The 24,511-nt window shown below is 42.9% G+C and overlaps 1 protein-coding gene across 1 annotated transcript in view; it reads right to left on the reverse strand.

Annotated features, from left to right (window-relative positions):
- igdcc3 (immunoglobulin superfamily, DCC subclass, member 3) overlaps nucleotides 1-24,511 on the reverse strand; it is a 114,465-nt gene that overhangs the window by 3,328 nt on the left and 86,626 nt on the right. The window contains exons 7-13 of the mRNA XM_043677044.1: nucleotides 15,453-15,618; nucleotides 7,549-7,796; nucleotides 5,061-5,225; nucleotides 4,101-4,289; nucleotides 3,297-3,404; nucleotides 1,204-1,342; nucleotides 428-638 (exon numbers count right to left, since the gene is read on the reverse strand). Coding sequence (XP_043532979.1) covers nucleotides 428-638; nucleotides 1,204-1,342; nucleotides 3,297-3,404; nucleotides 4,101-4,289; nucleotides 5,061-5,225; nucleotides 7,549-7,796; nucleotides 15,453-15,618 — 1,226 coding nt within the window. The remainder of the gene's footprint in view (nucleotides 1-427; nucleotides 639-1,203; nucleotides 1,343-3,296; nucleotides 3,405-4,100; nucleotides 4,290-5,060; nucleotides 5,226-7,548; nucleotides 7,797-15,452; nucleotides 15,619-24,511) is intronic.

Raw genomic sequence — 24,511 nt, forward strand, 5'->3', positions numbered from 1 at the left:
GTACAGCTCAAATCTACTCCTAACTGACCCTCCAGGAAGGTCCAAGACATTCACATACTGCGAGCAGTCATCTGTGGCAACTGGGCACCTCATGGACATCTGCGTAGATGGTCGGCCCCATCCACATGTTCACAAACTGACTAGTCCCAAAGTCATGAGTGGTGAGTCAGTTTTTATTAATAGGAGGAAGAACCCATGACAATCTGAAGCCCACCTCCCATTAGATCACTAGGACAGCACAGCAGAACAGCAGCAACGAGCTGGAAGAAAGTAATGTTTCTGGGATTTGTACAAACTTCCTCCCCTACATTCTCATGTTGGTGATCAGGACATTCAGAGTCTTAATCTCATATATCCATCAAAACCCCATGAGTGTTACACGGTAACATTGAATGTCTTGGAGTTGATCCTTGTGAGGAGGTCTTACCTGATTTCCCTTGTGGAGGTGGTCACTAGGACCTGGCGCAGGGAACAGTCGCTCCAGTTCATTAATGTCAGCCATCTTCCTGTTGGCAGCGAACTCCTCCCGACCTCTCTGCGGTCCACCATTCAGAACCAGCCCTTGTGAATTTCTTTGGGCCCTGGATGGAGCCTGAGGGGTGGCCAGACGCTCCTCAACATTTTTACACATTAGCAACCTAGAAAACACAAGTCCCAGAGGGCAGGTTTAGCTCTTAATTCATGAAAATATGGATTCAGTAGAGTTCTTGATAAAAGCAAAACCATTCACTCATATCTGGTACTACACAGATCATTTATATCAAAACTCCCGTAAGTATGTACAGTATAACCTCAATTATTCAAATTTCGGATTATCTGAACAAGATCTCAAGGTCCCAATGCTTGGGTAAACTGTGTTATCCAAACATTCAATTGTCCAAACAAAATGCTCCCCGCCCGTGTCATTCGGATAATCAAAGTTGTCTTGTAGTATGTACATAACAAAAAGGAATGCTGCACATTTGGCTGTTAATGTTAAGACTTCCATGCATGATCATTTGCATCATGAATTATGGCTGGTTTATGCACACAAGCACACAACGCACATACTGTTGCACATTCGTCCGCAAACACATACATACACATCAGCTTGCCAGTGCTCAATACAATCTCTGTTTCATTAGTATGCTTCAACATTTACACCTTCAATGGTACAAGGACCACAGGAGGCTACTCTCTCAGAACATTCTTTGCAGCACATACCTCCCACGATATCCAAAAACCAGGAATAGAACACAGAAGATAATGCAGGTGACACCGATGTGGGTTCCAATGATGATGCCAGTTGTCGATGTTTTGCTGCTGTGTTCCTCTTTCAGACAGTCACAAGGAGTGTTCAGAACTGTAACACAAAAGGCCTTTCATTAATGATATGAGGAGCCTTCCTGTCTTGCATGAGTGCTCAGCTCCTGTGCTCTCCTGGACAAGACACAAGCAGCAGCTCATTATCCTGATGTGACAATTCTTTCCTCATCTGTGGCTTCCAACCCTTCTCCATAATGCAGCCTTCATCTCGATTTTGTTAATATTGTTATGGTCATTGCCCCTCTCATCCTTTTCTCTGTCATCTGTCTTAAATGCCATATCACATGCTCTTTTGGCTCAGTAACATCAAGACTCAGCCTTGTAACATTTTCAGAAACATTTCACCTTGCTGAGTCTTTCCTTCTTCCAACAATTTACAGATGCACAAAATCTGAGCTATGTGCCCTCTAATCCTTCTTTTCACTTTTCTTCAACCCTATTTTGAGAGGCTACATTGCCTTCTTAGAACATAAGAACTCGGGCAGGAGAAGCCACTCAAGCCTACTCTGCCATTTAATGTGACCACAACTGACCTCATCTTAGCCTCAACTCTACTTTCCCGCCCACTCTCCGAAACCTTCAACCCATTATGATTAAAAATCTATCTCCTCTTTAAATTTACTCAATGTCCCAGCATCCACCACATCCTAGTGTAGTGAATTCCACAGATTCACCACCCATTAAGAGAAACAATTTCTCCTCATCTCCTCATTTTTCTAAACTCCAGAGAGCACAGACCAAAACTGCTCAATCTCTCTTCATTAGTTAAACCCGTATTTTCTGAAATCAATCTCATGAATCTCCTCTGTATTGCCTCCAATGCAACTACATCCCTCCTCAGTAAGGGGACCAAAATTGTACATAATACTCCAGGTGTGGTCTCACTAAAGCCTTGTACAGCTGCAGCAACACTTTCCCACTTTTATATTGTTTTCCTTTTGCAATAAATACCAAAATTCCTTATTACCTGCTGTACATGCAAATTAGGTTTCTGCAATTTATGCACGAGGACACCCAGATCCCTCTGCATCACTGTATCCTGAAGTTGGGGGGGTGGAATCTGCCAACCTTCTCTGGTCTGACTGTCATGTGACTCCAGATCCACAACAACATCTCTGACTCTTAATTGCCTGCTTCAATTACCTAAGAAGCCATTCAATCGAATGTATTTAGAGGTGGTCAACCAATGGTGAACTTCGCACAGTGTCACCCACATCCCATGAAACAAGATCTGATGGGAAGTGTGTTGCTAATTTTAATGAGACACCAATGAGGTGATGTCTGCATCCTAAATGGAGCGCTTCAGTCTCAATGTTGCATTCTGTTCAGCTGGTTCCTCTTTGATGTTTTCAGCCCCTGAATATTAGAAATTTCATCTGATAGTTGTCGGGTCTAACAGTGAAACAAAGCACTTGTAACATAGGAACACTGGACTCAGCAGATGGTCACTAGCCCTTTGAATCTGGCTTATAAAACTACATTGTCATTGAGGACTTGTGCTGCATAAGTGGAAGCCAGTCTGGTTGCAGGACCCCACATAATTAGTCAGGATAAGGGCTTGGCCTGTTCTTAAGCTTGGCTTAGCCATAGCGTTGGACAGGCAACACTTTTAGATTCACTGCTTTAACTCAATGAATGACATGAAATTGTGTCACTTTCTTTTGTATGCTGTCAATCACGTAAGCCATAAACAGAAATAAGGTCAAGGTCCATTAGATGATACAGAAAGAGGTGCCAGCCAGGATATAGGTTCTGACCTTACACAAGTAGTGCCATAGACTCCTAAACATTCACCGGTGCTACTAAATGTGACTACATCAGCTGGAACAAAGTCCACACAGTCAGTGCTGACCAATCTGATGTTTCAGTAAATTTTACTCCTTGAGAAACATTTGGTTGCTGACTTGCCCCAGCTATAGCCTCAGCAGATCCTTCCCCAATGCAATGCTTTCAAGTTCATGTCCGATTTATTCAGGGCCTGGTGTACTCACCCCCAGATCTTTCAGCAGCACCTTGCAGAGCCACAAAGCGGACTGTGGAATTCCCATCTCCATGACGATTAAATGCGAGAAGCTTCACTTCATAGGCAATCATTGGATCTTGTACAAAAGAAAAATTGGTTTTACAAATGCACTTTCAAAAAAAAAGGACGGCTACAATGTAGGAAAGAGAGAGATAGATAGAGGTCATCTCATCAAGTTATTATTTTTGGAAGGTCACTCTAGAACCACTCCTGATGTTATCTGTTGAATACATTTATTAAACCCACACTCCAAGATGGAAAGCCAAATTCAAAGATAAATTCAAAGGACACTGTGGGCTTGAGGGCACACTGACAACGCTAACATCACTTCGCCAATCTGTGCTCCATTCCGGCCTGTCTGGAGCCCAGCGTGACTCAAATTACATGGATGTCTTCAGTTGGGAAGATTAGATTACCTACAGTGTGGAAACAGGCCCTTTGGCCCAACAAGTCCACACCGACCCTCCAAAGAGCAACCCACCCAGACCCATTCCCCTACATTTACCCCTGGCTAATCCACCTAACTCTATGGGCAATTTAGCATGGCCAAATCATCTGACCTGCACATCTTTGAACTGTGAGAGGAAACTGGAGCACCCGGAGGAAACCCGCGGGGAGAATGTGCAAACTCCACACAGACAGTTGCCCGAGGTCTCCAAAATCAATTTAAATTCAAGTACAGATTCAACAAAGCCCCAGGGACGGTTTTTATTCTCCTGATATTAACCCCTGCCTAGCCCTTTACAGGTGATGATCAAAACAGTCCTCTTACCCAACTGAGTTATGTTGTATGATGTCACGTTGCTCGGAAGGAGTACAGGCCCGATGAAGTGTGCTCCATGAATCCTGCGATAATACAACTTGAACCCTTCGAGCTGCCCGAGCTTAGCGCTGGATTCCCATGCTGCCTGAATGGCTGTACTGTTCAAAACTTTAATGAAAAGAGCTGGTACTGCTGGAACTGAAACATCAAAAAGACAGGGTATTGTCAAACATGGCGGCATTTGGTGGTGTGGGCATTGCAAAAAAAATAGGTACCAACTCCTGCCCGTTACCAAACAGCTCATGCATCTCCAAGTCTGTATGTCACTGTACAGCAATCAGGAAGATATCACAGAGATAATCACAAGCAGGCCAGTGTCTCAATCCTGGAAAATGATAATTATTGTTAAGATGATGTTCAAATTCCCAAGTGCTTGGTCATCTTTTCCCTTTGGTTCAAGAGAAAGACCCCAGTGTTGGAAGGAAGCAGCATTTTTACATAATATTGATAAGGCAGTCGGTCTGCATTGCATGGTTTGTTTTCCAACTTGCTCTGAGGAATTTTCTAATGTAATTTTGATACTTCATCACATTTCTCTTCCACACCAAAGCCTTGCTTCCAGTTCAACAATTTTCCACAAATTCCAAGCCTGTCCTTAGTTTTAAAAAACCTGTCCTCAGGTTTTCCAGGGCCTGGCCTGAAAATGGGAAACATTTAATACCTCATCACTTCAATCAGCAGCAACATTAATGAAGCAAGTGAAAATAAGCTCACTCAGGTCTCCTTGTGAACAATCCTAAATTGAATTTAACTACTGTGGATTTAACCTCAGCTTTGAATAGCTGCAATTCCGACATGCCTCAGTAATGCAAAATAAAATATTTCTGTGTCAAAAGGTTAGTGAAACATTCCGAGTTCTACAATGTGTGTCTCAGAGATGATCACATACTCTCGCTCGGTGCTACTTGCCTTCGCCCCGTGTGCTGCAGGTAGCTGGCTCAGATGGCTTGCTGGCACCGCGTGATGTGTAAGCCTTTATATAGAAAGTGTAGCCAGTCGATGGCTGCAGATCAGTTACCACTTGCTGTAAGGTGGTTTTGCTCACAGCCTCCTGGTACTCCATCTCAACTGGGTCTACGAAACCAACAAAGATGATCAGGAAGCACAGCCTGGCAAACTCTGCGCCTTACTCTACATCAGTAATCAGTCAAGAGACAATCAACTTCAACAAGTTAATTGGTCATGCCTAAGTTGGGTCTGAAACATTTGGGGAGAAAGGGCCACTTTCCACAAATTAAAGCCTTTGAAATAAGACTGGAACTTAATGTCATAATCAGAAAACCCGCAGTCTGTTGGTAGGCAAGGTCTGGCACGTCTCATAGCTGATAGCACCAAATCAAGATGCACTACAATAACGTAGAAAGACAGCAATTATCCAAGAGATTTACAAGCAAGCATCCAGTCTAACAACTTTCTCAACCTGTTCTAGGAAATAGGAACTACAGAATGCCTTAGGACATGATATAACTGAACTTCAAACAGACATTTAGCAAAGATCCTACAAAGAAAATACTAGCAGTAAACCTTAGGACTCATTAAGATATGACACGAAGTGTTGGAAACCAAACTGCTTTCATCTAAAAGGGAGTAAATACTGAGAGAGGTAACCCAGTATTGACTTCACCACTGTTCCTTATTGACACAGTGACCCAGGTTCAGAAATTCAATCAAACGGGGAAATCTGCTGATGATACCAGAACTTTTGTTTTGGTGGGGGACACTGTTAAGGGAAAGTGAAGTGACAAGAGGCAGTGCTAGAAACTACAGAATGTATGTGTCAAACACATGTGTGCAATGCAACAACAGAGCAAATGTAATGTGGGCAGTAGATGCATAACGGAAGGAAAAAAATTAAGCAAGCTACATATTCTAAAAATGATTTAAATATTGAAGAGAAACCAGAACTAGCCTGGTGATAGGGAAACTTTAACCCGTCTGGTCAAACAAACCGAGTCTTTTCCTCACTTGTAAATATTTTGCAGTTTCTAATTTCAGAACAGAACAACTCTTTTGGTTTGTATAGTTCACCCTGAAGAATAAGGGTTGCAAAGGATTTTACTAGTTATATTACGCACTCCACAGACAGCTTAGTGCAGAATATACCTTAACCTGAAGGCAGAGGTTTGGTCAGTTACAAAAACAAATAAATTGGGACCTAGAGACACTGATTTAAAAAATATCAATGGACAGGACTTTTATGCAGAAGTCTTTGATACTGAGGAGTTGGATGAGTCCTTCCCTGTGGACAGAATATACAGATGTTGCACAGGGACACCACAACTGCTTGATCCCCCTTTAAGCCAGAAACCATGCTGATTTGGAAATTTATCACCAACGCTTTACTGTCACTGGTTAAAACCTTGAAACTCTAACAGTACTGTGGATGTTTTTAAGATACACGACATTTTAGAGAAATCATAGATGGTTGAGATATTCTGATTGGTGAAAGCCTAGTGGTATTTAGCAGACATTAATCCAGAGACCCAGGTAAGTGTTCTGGGGACCTGCGTTCAAACCCAGGTCCCCAGAATAAATGCTGGCCAAGCCAACAATATCCTTGTCCCAGGAATGAATAAAAATCAATGTGGACTGCAGTGGTTCAAGAAGGCAAATCATCACCAACATTGTCTTTAAGCTGAGCAGCTGTGTGCATGCCACATTAAAGTTCCACGCACGGCCATTGGTGTTGGCACACCTGCCGGGGCACTGACTTCAGGTTCCGGATGTGGCTGCCATGCATGGGCCTCAGCCAGTAAGAAAAGTGGGGTGGGCCCAGTGGTTAGCACTGCAGCCTCACAGCTCTAGGGACCTGGTTCGATTTCAGCCTTGGGTGACTGTCTGTGTGGAGTTTGCACGTTCTCCCTGTATCTGTGTGGGTTGCCTCTAGGCGCTCCGGTTTCGTCCCCCAGTCGAAAGATATGCAGGTCAGGTGAATTGGGGTTGTTCAGGGAAGCTAGGTGTATTAATCAGGAGAAAGCCATAGTAACAGGGTAGGGGAAGGGGTCTGGGTAGGATACCCTTCGGAAAGTTGGAGTGGATTTGTTGGGCCAAATGACCTGTTTCCACACTGTAGGGATTCTATGAAAATTAGAGGGAACACTGCTCACCACTACCTTCCCAAGGACAAACTGGGATGGATAACAAATTCTGGCCTAGCCAGGGATGCCCACATCCAAGAAAAATAAACAACATTTGGGAAAATTGGAAAAGCGTGTGATAAGTTTATTTTGAAACTATTCAGAAATGATTAATGAACTGTCTTGCAATGATTGTGCACAGAAGATTTGCTGGATATACCAATACATTTTGCATTGGTTATGCCTCCCCATGGCATTGCTACATAAACTGAGTAACTGAATCAAATGGGTAATGTAAAAGCAGGGACTCAGTCGCCTACCTGCAGTCTTTCTGATGTGCAACACGTAGCCAATAATGTCCCGCGTATTCTCAGACGGTTCAGTCCAGGACACCTGAATGGCTGTCGCAGACAGAGCTGTAGCTTTCACTTCCCGGGGGGGTCCTGGAAGCCCCTCTGCCCACAGCACGGTTAACCGTGCACTGGCCTGGGTCGATCCTGCGTCATTCTCAGCAATACATTGATAGATTGCTTCATCTTCCGGAGAAATTCCATTTATTGTAAGCGTACTAGGAAAAGAAAGAAAATCACATCAAAGTGCATCATACAACCTGCAAACCAAAACAGAGCCTTGATCAATTTCCCTCTTTTGTCCTTTAATTCTTTCCCTGCTGCTCTTGAAGATGTTTATTCTTTATGTACAGTTCCATTGGCACCAACCAACCTTGTGCAATTATTTATCTTGTGTGAGCCTTCAGACTGAATGCTGCAGTCTATTCGTCCAATGCTAGGGGAATCTTTATTAGCAGCCCCATTGAAAAGCAAATTGTTGTTGGGGAAATCCTGGCCAATTTAAAGTAGGGCTGCTAAAGGCAACTGTGAAGGCCCTACTATCAGCGCAGTCAGCTAATACAACACAGAGCAGGGAGAGATATCAAGAGTTTCATTGGAATGCATCTTAAACATTGAGGCCATGTTTCCAGATTAGGGGCCAAGGGATTGGATGATTATTGGGAGAGAAACCTATACTGGAAGTGGAATCACATAAGGAGAATCCCAGAGATGGATAGTGGTGGAGAGGCATTAGAACTGGTTAAATAGTTAAGATGTAGGTGCGGAGGTAGGCAAATCAGTCCATCTTGTGTGCTCCAGTGACAACCCTCAAATCTATTTTCCTGCCTTTTTCCTATGCTCCCAGATTCCCTTACTGATTACAAATCTATCTCAGCCTTGAATATTCTTCATGACTCAGTGGTTGGCATGCCCCTGCAGTAAAGAATTCCACAGATTTATCACCCACTGATAGAAGAAATCCCTCATCTTAACTCAAGGAATTCTTAACTTGGTGACCCCTTACTCTGAGATTATGTCCTCTTTGGGGTCTGGCTCTTCCAAAAGGGGATACAGCCTCTGCACATCTACCCAGTGAAGCTCTCTAAGAATCTTTCTTAATGCTTCAATAAGGTCACCTCTCATTCTTCTCAACTCCAACAAGTGCAAGTCCATCATACACAACCTCATAAAGCAATTCCTCTATAACCAGGATCAACTGAGTGAACATTCTCTGGACTGCCTCCACGTCAGCACATCTTTCCTTAAATAAGGGGACCTAAACTGTTCATAATCATCGAGGTAATGCCAGGTTTTAGCCATACTTCCCTATTGTTAATACTCCAATCCCTTTGAAATAAAGACCAACATTCCATTTGACTTACCCACTGAACTCTGGATGCCAGAGGTAGGGACACGACCAGTATACCACAATCCTCTATCAATGCTAACAGACTATCTCCAACACCATTCACTCGTACCTGATTAACCAGCAACATGTGCAGCACAGTCTGTTCTAATATAACGCGAAAGCTCTGTTCTCATGCAATCTCGCATTATAAGAAAAGCGAACATTAGCCATTGCATTTAAACTACTGGAGCCGGAATCGTATTATAGCCAACACAGGCAAGAAAAGTTTGTATTCTACAAATAACGGACTAAATTCTTCAATCGCATTAAAGCCAATTCGCACCTAAGAAACATGCATTCTCGCAGAACTGACTTTACCTTATCAAATATCTTTTGGTTTGGGCTATGGGTGAGGCAATAAACTGGAGAGATTCAAACTTGAAGTAGCCAGCAATGAATACCTACATTCCTCATCAAGATTTCTTCAGATACCAATCGAGGTCAAACATCATGAATCATTTTTCACTGGGCGGAAGGGGACAGTTTGAGAGAGTGGCTGAGGGCTTTGACAGCCAAACTGAGATATTTCACAAGCACCAAGCATGTGAGAATATTCTTAATATACTTCAGTATGTGTTGCGAGTCAGAGCCTGTCCGATTCAGGAGCCTGTGAGATTCCACAATGCTCAGTAAATTGTGAGTGCCATTTCCGTTGTCCAGGAAGAACTCCCCACACAACACTGCAAGAACTGATGGAATAGTGAGAGCCCTTTACCGCATTTACAGACTGGTTTATTTCTGGAAGCTAATGGGTTGGGTTAATCTGTGATTTATAACAGACAATAAGTGCAGCTTTATTTAAAGCAATCTTTAGCAGAGTATTCTGACTCTGACATAGACCCTCATCTTGGTAAATAAATAAGGTGCACTCCAGGTGTTTATGCTGAGGCCAAACTCTGCAAATGGGTGTTATCTGAAAAGTTAAAGTGCTTTGCAGAACTTACTTTTGGAGAAGACTATGAGTGTGCAGCTGAACTGTCAGGAGACAGATCTAACTGATTGAGCCCACAGTTTTGACTGCGACTTTTAATCAGGATTATTAGAATGGTGTCTCACTGTTCAATATCCTCTTTGCCAGTATTTTTCACTGGAGTGGAAGCACTGGCACAGACTAGAGTATTGTTCCATGGGTGTGGGCAACTAACAGATACTTCACTCACATCCTTTGAGGTGACAATGTAATGGCGGACTCCAGAGAGTACAAAACTCAAGCACGGTTCTTCCTTCTCTGATGCCAACAAAAGCACACTTCCTAATAGGGAATACTAGCTAATGCCTGGGAGGTGGAACTATGGCTAATGTCTCTCTCTGACATCCTGAAGCCAAGTGTACCGCTGTAACTGCTACCCGTTGGATTTTCTTCTTCCACCTTCCCACTGAAAACACAATTTGTTCTGTGATTTGGTGAACAGGAGTCATACGAGCTGGCCTGTACTGCACCAATGACAACTACAGCTGAGTAAGAGACAAAATGTGAGGTCTATTTGATATTGTCAGCCTTGGGAAAAGGAGGATCTCGGAACAGTAAATGCCACTGTCTGCCTCTGTGAAAGTGGGAAGATTATCATGCTGGAACACTATAATGCCACCAATTCCTGTTCACATGTGAATCTTCCACTAAAGTACCATCAGTAGAATGGGAGACCCAGCTGTGGTAATCCAAAGGGGGGGGGGGGGGGGGTCAGTGTCTCAGAAACATCCAAAATTCTTTTATCTGACATCAATGGTGATTTTGTTTTACATTAAGAGAGCAGAAATTAAAAGTACCACATCTAAGGCAAACAGCTACCGAAAAGAAAATCCCTCCCCAGATACTTAACAATTGCTGACAGAACTGGATCCTGAATTCAACAGAAATCTGCATTACTTTATAAACGAAAATCCAAACTCAATTGTGTCACTTGTAAAATTAATCTTAAATCCAAATAACACACACCAGACATTGATTGTAAAACAACTCTAAGAATATTAATGAAAGCTCTTGTCAGATCACTTCAGTTTACAATTGAGAAGCTTCCGTGCTAGCCTATAATATGAAAGGTATGTGTAGGCCCCTCTCCCAACAAACTTAATAGACGTGAACATTTCATTGTGTGGAGTGGACACGTGTTCGTCACTGCACACTTCAATCAGGGCATCCACATTCAAATGAAAGGCATTTTACTTTGAAATAGAAAGGTCTGCCTGTATGCAGAGGCTTCCTGGAGCTCCGGGAGTTTCCCATTGAAAGCTTCATCCTGATGGGATTAATAAACTCCAGTGAGACAAGAGATCAAAGAGACTCCTTTAACGTCCATTGTCAGTGTCCTCCCTCCCCGCTCCTGGGTTAGATATTGAATCAGTGAATCAGCTCACTACTTTCCATCTGAAGACAGCCATTTCCTCTCTTCACTGGGGAGGCCTATCTATGGGTGAGACACAGCTCTTGAACCATCCTGTGATGTAAAAACGTAAAAAGAATTCCTTTCCTTTTATCAGACTTCATGATTTGTTGGGGAGGTGGGGGGGGTTTACCGTGGGGTCACAGCACGCTGGTGGCAAGGTATTGAGCTGAGGGGTTGTGTGCTTTTTCTTCAGGGCAGCTTCACTCAGGGCAGCTGAATTTCAGCAAGGGAGTTTCTGTAAGCTTAAAATACACAAAACCCTTACAGAGGCTCAACAATCTTGATGCAGGAAGCATCCTTCCACTGCTGGGAGCTCGAGTGGGTTCTAAAATAAGAGAGACACACTCTCACAATGTTTATGGTAAGATATAGATAGACTCTTCATTACCAAGGAGATAAAAGGTTATTGAAGGGATGCAGAAATGTAGAGTTGGACTTAAAAGAGAGCCTAGTGAATGATGGGCCCAAGGGCCGAATGGCTTACACTTGTACCTTGTTTGTATGCTTGTAGAATAAGTGGGAGGCCATTTAAGATTGAGAAGAGAAAGAACTTCTTCACTGAATCTTCATGGCTAGTGAATCTTTAGAATTCTCTACTCCAGTGGTTTATTCCTCAAGTACATCCATCATACAAGGTGCCACAAAGGGGGTTACTGAGTAGTATAAGGGCCCATGATGTTAGAGGCAAGGTGCTAGCATTGATAGAAGCTTGGCTGTCTGGCAGAAAGCAGAGAGTGGGGATAAAAAGGTCCTTCTCAGGATGGCAGCCGGCGACAAGTGGTGTTCCACAAGGCTGAGTGTTGCGGCCACAACTTTTCACTTTACACATTAACAATCTAGATGAAGGAAGTGAGGGTATTGTGGCTAAGTTTGCAGATGATATAAAGATAGGTAGAGAGACAGGGAACATTGAAGAGGCGGGGAGGCTGCAGAAGGATTTGCACAGGTGAGGAGAGTGGGGAAAGAGGTGGCAGATGGAGTACCATGTCAGAATGTGTGAGGTCATGCACTTTGGTAGAAAGAATAGAGGCATGGACTATTTTCTAAATGGGCAGAAAATTCAGAAGTCTGAAGTGCAAAGAGACTTGGGAGTTCTAGTCCAGGATTCTCTGAAGGTAAACTTGTAGGTTGAGCCAGTAGTTAGGGAAGCAAATGCAATGAGGACACTTATTTTGAGAGGACTTGAATATAAAAGCAGGGATGTATTTCCGTGGCTCCATAAGGCTCTGGTCAGACCACATTTGGAGTATTGTGCACAATTTTGTGCACCATATCTCAGGAAGGATGCACTGACCTTGGACCGTGTTCAGAGGAGGTTCATGAGAACGTCACCAGGAATGAAAAGCTTAACAAATGAGGAACGTTTGAGGACTCTGGGTCTATACTTAATGGAGTTTAGAAGGATGAGGAGGATCTAATTGAAACATACAGAATACTGAATGGCCTGGACAGAGTGGATGTTAGGAAGATGTTTCCATTGGTAGGAGAGACCCGGGTGCACAGCCTTAGAATAAAGAGAAGACGTTTTAGACTGGAGATAAGGAAGGACGTCTTCAGCCAGAGAGAGAGGTGAATCTATGGAATTCATTGCCACAGAAGGCTGTGGAGGCCAGGTCATTGAGTATATTTAAGACTGAGATAGACAGGTTCTTGATTGTCAAGGGGATCACGTTTTATGAGGAAAAAGTGGGAGAATGGGGTTGGGAAATGTATAAACCACGATTGAATGGCAGAGCAGACTCAATAGGCTGAATGGCCTAATTTCTGCTCCTATATCTTATGGTGTGATGGGTGGGTAGATGTCCAGGTATGAAAGATATCATACGGGGATAGGGCTGGAAAATGCCCTTGAGGTAGAAGATCAGCTGTTGAATGTCAGAGAAGGCTCAAGGCATGGAGTGGTCTGTCCTTGCCTCTGTTTCTGATGTTCCTACCAGGCTCTAGGCCCCCTGAATGTTTCAGGCCCACTGTCCTGGGGGGCTTTTGTTTTTAACTTGCCCAGTATGGCAGCTGGTGAACTTCCAGAATTAGTAAGTGCCTGCAGGACCTGCCATCAAACTAAACACGCAGCTGCACACGCTGTACCTAAACCCATCACATTTCTAGGACATTGTACTCAGTGTTGGTTTAATCGATTCAACGCTAGATATTGAGAGAAAACTCTTGACAGCTATAGCATTTATCATCCTTTGGAATAAGAATGCCGAGCTGAAATAGCCACTACATTTAGAATTGCTTCCTTTTAAATTCTCATTAAGGCTCAGTGCCATTTGCACCTCACTGGGAAATGTAGCAAGGATAGAGAGTGTCTGACTGTTTCCTGTAATTTACATCAAATGCCTGTGAAGGGTTTGTGTCCAATAAAATGGACCGACAGCTGCCGAGGGAAAGTCAATGCAGGGCTAGTGCCAGCACACATTCACACCAAAGTGAGAGATACATATATATTCATATACAAGAGGTTCCAATCTATTGAAAGAAAAACATTCAAAGGCTCTTAGCTTGCACACAAGGCAATCAGCATGACTGATTATCAGAAGGTCGTAGGGCCAGGCCAGTGATATGTCTTTCCCCAGACAAAAGAACCACAGCACGGAGGGCTGAGACACTAGAAGCAAGAGGGATTCAAACTCAAAAGGCATTGCTCTGGGACTGGAAAACAAAATAAAATTGGGGACTTTAAATGAAGGGGCTTTAGCTTGAGTTGGGAAGACTGGCCTCGAATCCCACAGGAGAGTTTCCCCATCAGGCACTGTCAAAGTACACATCATTGGAACAGAAAATAAATCAATCAATTGATTGATTGCAACAGAATCAGAGAAACAGTCAAGAGTTGGCGTTTACCTTGCAGATGATTCGGGAATGACTTCCCATACTTTACCCCCTCCATCCCACCTTCCAATATCAGTCGGAAGAAAATCCAGAGAATCCTGCTTCGAATAGCAGGATTGGGAGAAGGATATCTTTCCAGAATTAAATAGTGTTCGTTGCATGACTTACAAAATGCACGCACATGTGACAGAGATCGAAGGGACTGTGAACCTTTCAGATTAGTGAAATATCTCTTAACCCTGGGGAGTACTGGACCTCTTGGCCTCCCCTAGTCTTTAGGAGAAGGGATTGTGGGTAAAACTATACAAATTAAAAACCAACAAAACTGCCAACTCCATCTTGACCTGGAATCACCCTGATTTACCAGAGCACAGGAGGTACCGATGACAGAACTAATCAAAGTAGTCCAACAATTAGCTGCAATGTCCCTGTGACCCATTCACTCAGCTGCTATCTTGTTTAGCCTGCTCTTCTGATTAGGTGCTTTAATCGTCTTAATTTACGGACAGTGGGTGTGGAAACACAATCAGCACCAACAATGCTTTTACCCTGAATACTAAAATCAGTCCCTTGTGGATTGAATTGTAACTGAGAAAACATACTTGTTTTGAAGAATAACAATAAGAATAACATTTAAAATTACATCAAGCAGGTTAAATATTTTGGTGATTAAGAATAATAAATGGTTTAAGACATATAGTCAGGGTGTAAAAATAATAGACGGAAAAAATAGGTTTTGAGGATCAAGTATCTAGTGCAAAACAGGAATTGGAATGTTCTTTTGCATGAACACAAGATGTTAAGTTGCAGAGGTGCAGCAAGTAACTAAAAAGGCAAATGGAATTTTCATCTTTATTGCTGGGGGATTGAAGTTTGAAGAGGAGGTAAGTTTTGTTAGAATTTTACAGTGTGTTGGTCAGGCTGCACCTGGAGTACTCTGTACAGTGTTAGTCCCTGTATTTAAAAAGATATGTGACATTGGAGATCGCTCAAAAGAGATTCATTGGACATATTCCTGGGATGGAGGGGTTGATTTATCAAGAATGTTAGAACAGGTTTGACCTTCATTCATTAGAGTTGAGAAGAATGATTTTATTAAAACACGCCAGATTCTGAAGGAGCTTTCCAGGGTAGATATTGAGGAGATGTTTCTAATAGTGGGCAATTAAAACAAACAAGGGGGCATAGCTACAGAATAAGGGGCATTCCTGAAATCAATCTTTAAGTAACAGGTTGTGAATGGCATACTGCTTTCGGCTGGCACTCACTTGTTGTTGTTTTTCAGTTTGATGTGTCCGCTGGGGGCGAGGATTTCCCCGTTTTTCAGCCAAGTAAGTTGTGGGATTGGCTCTCCCTGAGCCAGGCAGTTGAAAATGGCTGTGGTTCCAACTGGCCTGGATATGGACTGTGGGTACTGTACAAACTCTGCAGGTGCTGGAATACAAAACAGGAAGAGGTATCTCAGCTTACTAGATCAACAGGTAAAACACCGCAAAACGTACAGTTTGCACAAATATTGTTCAGCTCCACTAATGTCTCGGCTCAACTGCTGCTTAAATCCTCATCCACATTCATGTTACCTTCAGATGTTCCCATGATCTCCCACCTCTCCAAGAGTTATTCCAATACCCTGAAGACCATATTCTACATTGCACCATGACTCACAAATCTATTGTTCCTGTGCTCACTGACCTGCATTGTCTCCTAGTTTGGTTGGAAATCCTTCCATGGTCTCACCTCTCCTGTCTCTGTCACCTCCTCCGTTCCCTACAAGCCAGTGAGAACCCAAAAGCTTTCCCAATTCTGAACCCTCTACATCCTTTACCCCACCAATCATGGCCTTTCTTTCAGCCATCTAGGCATTAAAGCTGCAGAATTCCCTACCCAACCTCTCCATTCTGTACTCCTCTTTCCACCTTTAAAAGACCTGACTCTTTGGCCGATTTTTTAATCTATCTATCCGAACAACTCCTTCTTTGGCCCAGTGTTACTTCTGGTCTGATTATGTCCTGCGGAATGCCTTAGGACTGTTCATTTTGTCATAGATATTATATAAAAGCAAATTGTTACTGCAGCATCTGGTAATGGGAGCTCAGTGGCACCGTGTAAATTAAGAACATTAGTGTTGCCATCCAGACTTAATTCTCACCATTCTTCTCATTTTCCATCATGTACTGAGAAAATCTACTTTCCTCCTCCAATTATGTTCATACTCGACATTCCTTAACCCGTCAAATAGAACAAAGGGAAGGTTTGGAAGGGTATTTTCTGAGTGTGCTTATAACTCCTGAGGAGACTGACAGCTTTTAAAACAAAGCACTCCCTACTGAACTATTAGAAAGAAAACTGATATATCACGATATCACTTTTGAAAACTGTTACTATAACAAACCAATTAAACTGAACATTATTTGCACATTAACTAACAGGTGCAGAATATTTTTTTCTATTCATAAGAGTGTCACTGGCTGGTTAGCATTTATTGCCCGTCCCTAATTGTCCTTGAGAAGGTGCTGGTGAGCTGCCTTCTTGAACTGATGCAGTCCACCTGCTGTGGGATGACCCACAATGCCCTTAAGGGAGGGAATTCCAGGATTTTGAACCAGCAAGTGAAGAAACAGCGATATAGTTCCGAATCAGGATGATGAATGGCTTGGAGGGGCACTTGCAGTTAGCGGTGTTCCCATGTACCTGCTGCCCTTGTCGATCTAGCTGGAAATGGTTGTCGGTTTGGAAGATACTGTCAAAAGATTGTGGGTGAATTTTTTTATATTACAAATTGTGTGCATTACATCTCACACAAATGTGGCGCCACATGCAATTCACACTCTTTCTAACTCATTCTTCATTTCATAGGATCTCTCATTTATCATCCAAAATCTCAGCTCTCAAGATGCATTTGACTGCATCTTTATTCCATAAGAAGTCAGTTACTAACAACACAGCACACATCTGAAAACCCTGTCTCTCTCAAAGCATGACAGTCTGGTGTTACAAAACCTTTAAAGACTCCCTTCTTGAAACCTTTAAACTGGTGATCTCAAGGAGCGTTGGAGCTACCACAAGGTCCAATTCACATTTCCTCATCTTTCATTTTTCCCACCATTTGTTCTTTCCAGCTACATCACATAGTCTCTGCTCTATTCTTCTGGTCATCCATCAGCATCAAGCTTCGATCTAAAACTGCCAAGCAAAAAAACCATTCCATTCAGAGATTATCTTGTTTTTCCCCTTTTGTCCGAATTCTCAGGATGCTCTAAATTTTTAAACTGCCAAATAGAAAACACAGACAACAATACAATTAGCCTTTTATTTACCCTTTGCTGTTTTACTATTCTACCACATGGTGACTTCCAGGTCATATGGGTGTTTCTTGAAACCGAATGACGACACAATCAGGGAACCAATTAACTCTCTTCCAGGAGCATATGGAAACCTACAGTCCCACACCCCACTGCTTTTTGCATTAATATTAACCTTAACCAGTCAATTTGAGACCATTTAATTATTAATCACTCTGTATGAAGAAATGCTTTGGGACACCCATTCTAATATGTCCTTTACCTTTCCTTGTTCTGTCCTTGTTGTTTAACTCGAATCAGTCCTTCCAGTTACGTATTTCCAATCTCCTGAATACCTGATATTTCCAAAAGGACTCCTCTGACATCTTCAAAGCTGAAAAGTTGGATTTTTTGAAATATTTCCTCATTATTCCACCCTTTGCCATGAGAAATAAGACTTTCTGTTCTTCTTCACGACATTGTCAAGATCTGGGTTGTTGCTTCTGTTTTGATCATCAGAACTAAGCTCAATTTTCAAGACATGGTCTGACCAAAGCACTAAGCAATGTCACTGTACACTTGTTATAATCCACGCAGGTCTGACAGGGATACTGGAAACCAAATGGAGCTAGGGGGAGGATTATTTCTTAATTGAAGAATAGTTGGGTGAGCATTTGATTGGGAATACATAATGGGGATGGGGGAGGGGATGTGAGAAGATTAGTGCATCTTGTGGTACAGTGATACTGTCCGTTCCTCTGAGCCAGGAGACCTTGGCTTAAGGTTCTACTCCAGAGATCTATGATAACATACCTAGACAGGGTGATTTGGAAAATATCTGAAAAGGAAGCTATCGGCGTTATTGGAGTTTGCAAAATCTGAGTAGATTAAAACTCCGACGTGAAAAGTACACACCTGGACTCTATTTGACCAGCATTGAACCTCTGGGTTTCACAAACGTGACAAACTCAAATTTGATATCCACTCATGTAAGATTGTCCTCCAGGAAATGGAATGACAGTTCACAGAAGGACTAGGCTTGTGGGAGGTGCTGCACAGTGTCCTGGACATTGATGGCGAGCATGTTTACACAGTGTGTGAATGGGATGTTATGTCAATAGTTGGCTGGCACATTCCTTACCTGGTAAAGCAGGTCATGCACCAAATCATGAAATTGGCCATGCCTGGTTCTCTTTACCCAACAATCTGTCACAGCTCTTCATGTATCTCCCTTTTTGTGAGCTCTCACCAAGCATCAGTGGATTCCACACACTGTCCTCACCCCAGAGAGTTTGTCAGCTTCAGACACACACAACAGAAATGGAGTCTGCAAGGGAAATTCAGGCTGTCTCCACAATCTGCTCTCTTGGCTATGGAACCAATGTGGACTTGCCTCAACCTTACCTCTGCAGAATATCTTCTCTGGGGTTTGTATCTGAGGAAGGATCTTCTACATTGGTACTCCCTTCCAGTCCTTCCACATCCCCACTTAGAGATCCTTACAAATGTCATTTTAATCCTCAACCATTGGGACTGCTATTCAGTCCAAGGCTCTGGTGAACTCACACTGTGCCCATGAGATGCTGCATTGGCAAAAGTCATTAATACTTGATATAAGCTCTTTCCCTCATATCATTACCTGATCAACCTCCATCCACTGACATGATCTCATTCGCTCCTTTTCTCATTAATAGTCCTCCTTTTCCCATACACATGTTGCCCTTCTCTCTTGAGAGGATTAGACATCTATAACTACATATCACCTTTTTCCTGACACAACCATTTATCACTTCTAATTTGCCCCCTTTCCACAGTTTCTCTCAGCCCTTCCTTTCTCAGATGCACATTTACCAACTCAAAAGTACTTGATGTTTAATAGACCGAGATCCACATGTTGAACTCGGTAGGAAAAGAATTTCAGAGATTTGCAGGGGTTTTGTTGTAAACTTATAGTTTAGCGCACACATTCGTTTCCACCTTTCCCTGCTCAGAGGCCTACTCCCTTCTGGGGCTGGATCTCACTCACATACAAAGTCCAAAGAGCATCACTGTTCTCAACCAACACTCAAGCTGCTCTGCTTTATATTTAAAGAGATCTGCATTTCTATGGCTAACATTTCATTGACACTCTTGCCCTCTTCTATCTACAAACACATTCTTCCTCGTGTCCCACTCTTTTCCAAACACACTGACATCTTTCACCTCTTTGCAAAGGGAAGGAGATGCCTGTTCTCCTCTGGCTTCCTTTGTCATTTATCCTTTCTCCAGATTCAAACCCAATACAGTGGTTCATCTGGCAAACAGCTTAAAACAATTCAAAAGGGAATTAAGGGCACTTTGAGCAAAATTACAAGGTGCTGCTGTCGACAGTCTCCAGCCAGCTCCTACTCCAAGCAATTTTCACTTTTACAGAAATAGGCCATGCTACCCTGGCAACTTGCCAAGTCCTATTTTCATTCATTTCTTTTTTGTTTGCATCCTTCAGACCCAGCATGACCTTTTCTTCACTGACTTCAGTGTACTGAACACATACTGCTTAACAGAATTATTAATAAAACGCATGTTGTCATCAGAAACCAATCCTACTGACATGCACAGATTCCAACATCTGTATTCTTCAGAGTTAGCTGCAGGAGGAACAAGTAAATGTGTGTGGTCACGGCTCTTAGAAAAACCGCTGAGTTCCACTCGAGCTTTTATTTTCTGTCAACTTGCTCCCAACGGCGCTGTCCATACGATATTAACACACCACGTCTCCATATTGGCTGTAGGTCCATGATAGTGGATCCAGCTCCCATGGGTTAATGGGGTAGTAAAACTGGAAGGTGATGCAATGCAAAAGAAACAAAGAATATGGTGACACGTTGCGTGTCACTTCAGGCTTACTTTTAGAGTGAGAACATTATTAAATTCATCCCACAGTTTCTGACAATTGACATTAGACAAGCCCACTCCAAGATCCATAGCTGCTGTAATAGGGAAAGAACTTTGATCCGGGTGAGTGGTGAGACATCCAAAATAAATTCCTACACATTACTATTATTACCGCACTCTCGCAGCGCCACTGTCATTACCACACTCCTGCCATCATTACCGCATTCTCTTGACACCACCAATATTAATAAAAGCACACTTAATTCACTTTATACTTTGCTATTTTCTGACCCATTCACTCAGCTTATAAGTCCTCTTGGAGCCTCCTTGTACCTTCCTCACAATGTAGCTCCCACCGGTCTGGTCTTTTCAGAAAGTTTGGCGAGACAGAAGAACGTAAGCAATAGGAGCAGGGGTAGGCCATCTGGCTCGTCAAACGTGCTCCGCCATTCAATAAGATCATGGCTGATGTTTTTGTGGACTCAGCCCTACTTACCCGCCTGCAGACCATAACCCCTAATTTTTTACTGTTCAAAAATCTATCTTTGCATTAAAAACATTTGACGAGGTCGCCTCAACTGCTTCACTGGGCAGGGAATTCCTCTCCAACTCAGACATTAATCTGCTCACTCTTATTTTGAGGCTATGCCTTTCTAACAGCTCTAGCTTCACCTGCCAATGGAAACAACTTTCTTGCTTCTATCTTATCTATTATATTATTATTATTATTATTATATCATAATATGATACATTTCAATAAGTTCCCAATTGATCCTTAAAACCAAATTGATGATCTAGATTGTGAACAGGTATAAACCCTGTACTAATCGTTGCAGTATCTTAGTAGTAATAGCCTGTCACGCTGAGAGTTATCTATTTGTTCCTACACTCTGCTTTCTGTCTGTCAACCATTCTCCATCCATACAACTGTATTCCAGTCTTATGCACTCCAATGTTATTTACTAATTTCTTGTTCGGGACCTTATCTAAAACCATTTGAAAATCTAAATATATCACATACAATGGTTTTCCTTTATCAATGCTACAATCCTCAAAAAACCGAGTCACTTTCATCAAACATGATTTCCCTTTGATAAATCCACTTTGATTCTGACTGATTTAACCATTTTTTATTAAATGTTCTGGCGATAACACCCTTTATAATGGATTATAACATTTGCCCAATCACTGACATTAAACCAACAGGTCTGTAGTTCACCATGCTCCCTCTTCCCCCTTGAAAACCTGGAAGCATACATTTCTCCATTCCAATCCACAACATTCTCTCCTGAAGTTAGAAATTTTGACAGATAACCACTAATGTATCCAAATGTCTATATTCACCTCTTTCAACAATCTAAGATGAAGCTGATCCGGTCCAGGAAATTTTCAATCAGGGAACTTTGAGTTCAAGCTCTTTACTAACACCAATTACTTCAATTTCCTCCATTTTGCAACTTCAATGGGTGCCTATTATTTCCAACAGATACTTTATATCTTCACCCATGAAGATAAGTTGAATGTAACTGTTTAGGTTCTCAGCCATTTCCCTACTATCCAGACTCCATTACATTACAGCACTCCCCCGCGTCACCGTCATTACAGCACTACCCCGCGTCACCGTCATTACAGCACTTCCCCGCATCACCGTCATTACAGCGCTCCCCCACGTCACCGTCATTACAGCGCTCCCCCGCGTCACCGTCATTGCTCCCCCACGTCACCGTCATTACAGCGCTCCCCCGCGTCACCGTCATTACAGCGCTCCCCCACATCACCGTCATTACAGTGAGCTCCCTCACATCCATGTCATTACAGGGCTACCCCACATCCGTGTCACTACAGCATTCCCCCACATCCATGTCATTACAGCGCTTCCCCACATCTGTGTCATTACAGCACTCTCCCGTGTCTGTGTCATTCCAGCACTTCCCCCCCACGTCTGTGTCATTACCGGGCTCCCCCACATCTGTGTTATTACAGTGCTCCCCCACATCCATGTCATTACAGGGCTCCCTCACATCTGTGTCACTACAGGGCTACCCCACGTCCATGTCATTACAGTGCACCCCCATATCCATGTCATTACAGGGCTACCCCACATCCATGTCATTACAGGGCTACCCCACATCCATGTCATTACAGGGCTCCCCCACATCCGTGTCATTCCAGCGCTTCCCCACGTCTGTGTCATTACAGCGCTTCCCCACGTCCGTGTCAATACAGTGCTCCCCCACGTCCGTGTCAATACAGTGCTCCCCCACGTCCGTGTCATTACAGTGCTCCCCCACTTCCATGTCAGAGCTCCCCCACATCACCATCATTACAGCGCTCCCTTACAATGCCATGCAAATCTAATGTACCAGGACCAATTTGTTTGGATAAGTTTTCTTGAAGGAATTTATTTTTGTGTAATGTATCACGATCCATCTAGTCTTGTTCCAAGGTGCCCCTAATACGCACTGTCCCCGAGTGACTGGGCACATGATCATGTATTCCTGAGGCACACAGCAGGATGATCCACTAATGGAACTAAAGAGACACAAGTCCCTGTTCTCCGTGTGCTTCAATTGTGTTGCCATCAGAGAATATCTTCCATATTCTGCCAACATGTATATGGTTAGCATTAGCTAAACCAGGGATGGAATGCGGTCCTCATCATGAAAAGTTATAAATGCAAAGGTGAAGATTGAAAGGGGGGGTCAGGCTGTGACTGTTTTCACCCCATGCTGCCCGAGTGGTGACCTGCTTTGCTCCAGCAAGGTGATGTCCGTCTGTGTTTAATCACAGCACTATTTGTTTGAAAACTGCCCCTTGGGCTTGGCAATGCTAATGGGCTTTGGTCAGTAGCAAGTTTCATTTGATTCCAGCACCACTTTAACAGGCATTCGGAGGTAAGAGGGGCTGCTCCTGAATCCCTTTAAGCAATCCCGCTTTATTAAACACATCTATATATTATAGATTACAAAGCAAAAGCCAGCAGCACAGCAGCAGAGGTAAAGCAGCTGCATTATTAATGTCTCTGCCATGCTTCATGTACGAGGTTCAATTATTCATAGCCGTTAATTATTCATGTGATTAAAATACACATATCTATTAATTAGATAACTCAAAAGAATTTGAAATATTGAGTATTTAAAACAACAAAGATTCTTTTTGTCTACACAGTCAATGGTGGTGGAAAGCCCTTGGTGAAGACCAGCATGAGACCCATTTACAGAAATCCACTCTTCATTACTAATGGTAAACTCACAGTGATGCACACTGGGGCACGGGTCTATTAGTCTGTAAAGGCAGAGCTGTAAATTTTGGGGTCAGTGTACAATCAGTCGATGTCGAGTGATTAAAGTGCTGAGAACACAGGCTCCCCAGGGCAAGAACTGTAGCTGACATCATTGAATGCAATCACATCAAGATTAATCCTCTGGCTTTATTTTAAACTCTGCTTTCCCTGCCTGCTGATGCTATCTACCGAAGATATAGCTTTTGTATCATTAATGCCAGCTTCCATTCCCTTCGATTTACCAGGGAACATGGAACTACTTGGGGCTACGCTGCATTAATGATCAACACTGCTGCCATTGTGATGTTGGAGCCTCAGGGCTGTTTTAATGCTCATATCTCTAGCCACATGTACCTGAGCATTGGCTTACAGTCCACTGAAGCCCAAAAGCAAGACAGAGTTGTAAGGAATGCTAACCATTACCTGAATCTACGAGTAATGTACACCTTGCCTACTGTTTTGGGAGGTCTAAATGGCTAGCCATAATTGAATTGAACATAAACAACTCCCTATCCTACAGACCCCTTTGCCCATCTCCAACACTCACCCTCCACATGGACCCCTCCCTCTGGCCTTTTCCAAGATAGGATAGTGAACAAGGCATTTGCTATGCTTTCCTTTATTTGGCAGAGTATTGAGTACAGGAGTTGGGAGGTCATGTTGTGGCTGTACAGGACAGTGGTTAGGCCACTGTTGGAATACTGTGTGCAATTCGGGTCTCCTTCCTTTTGGAAAGATTTTGTGAAACTTGAAAGGGTTCAAAAAAGATTTACAAGGATGTTGTCAGGATTGGAGGATTTGAACTACAGGGAGAGGTTGAGTAGGCTAGGGCTGTTTTCCCTGGAGTGTCAGAGGCTGAGGGGTGACCTTATTGAGGTTTATAAAATTA

The sequence above is a fragment of the Chiloscyllium plagiosum genome, chromosome 36 (assembly GCF_004010195.1).
Source record: "Chiloscyllium plagiosum isolate BGI_BamShark_2017 chromosome 36, ASM401019v2, whole genome shotgun sequence".
NCBI lineage: Eukaryota > Metazoa > Chordata > Chondrichthyes > Orectolobiformes > Hemiscylliidae > Chiloscyllium > Chiloscyllium plagiosum.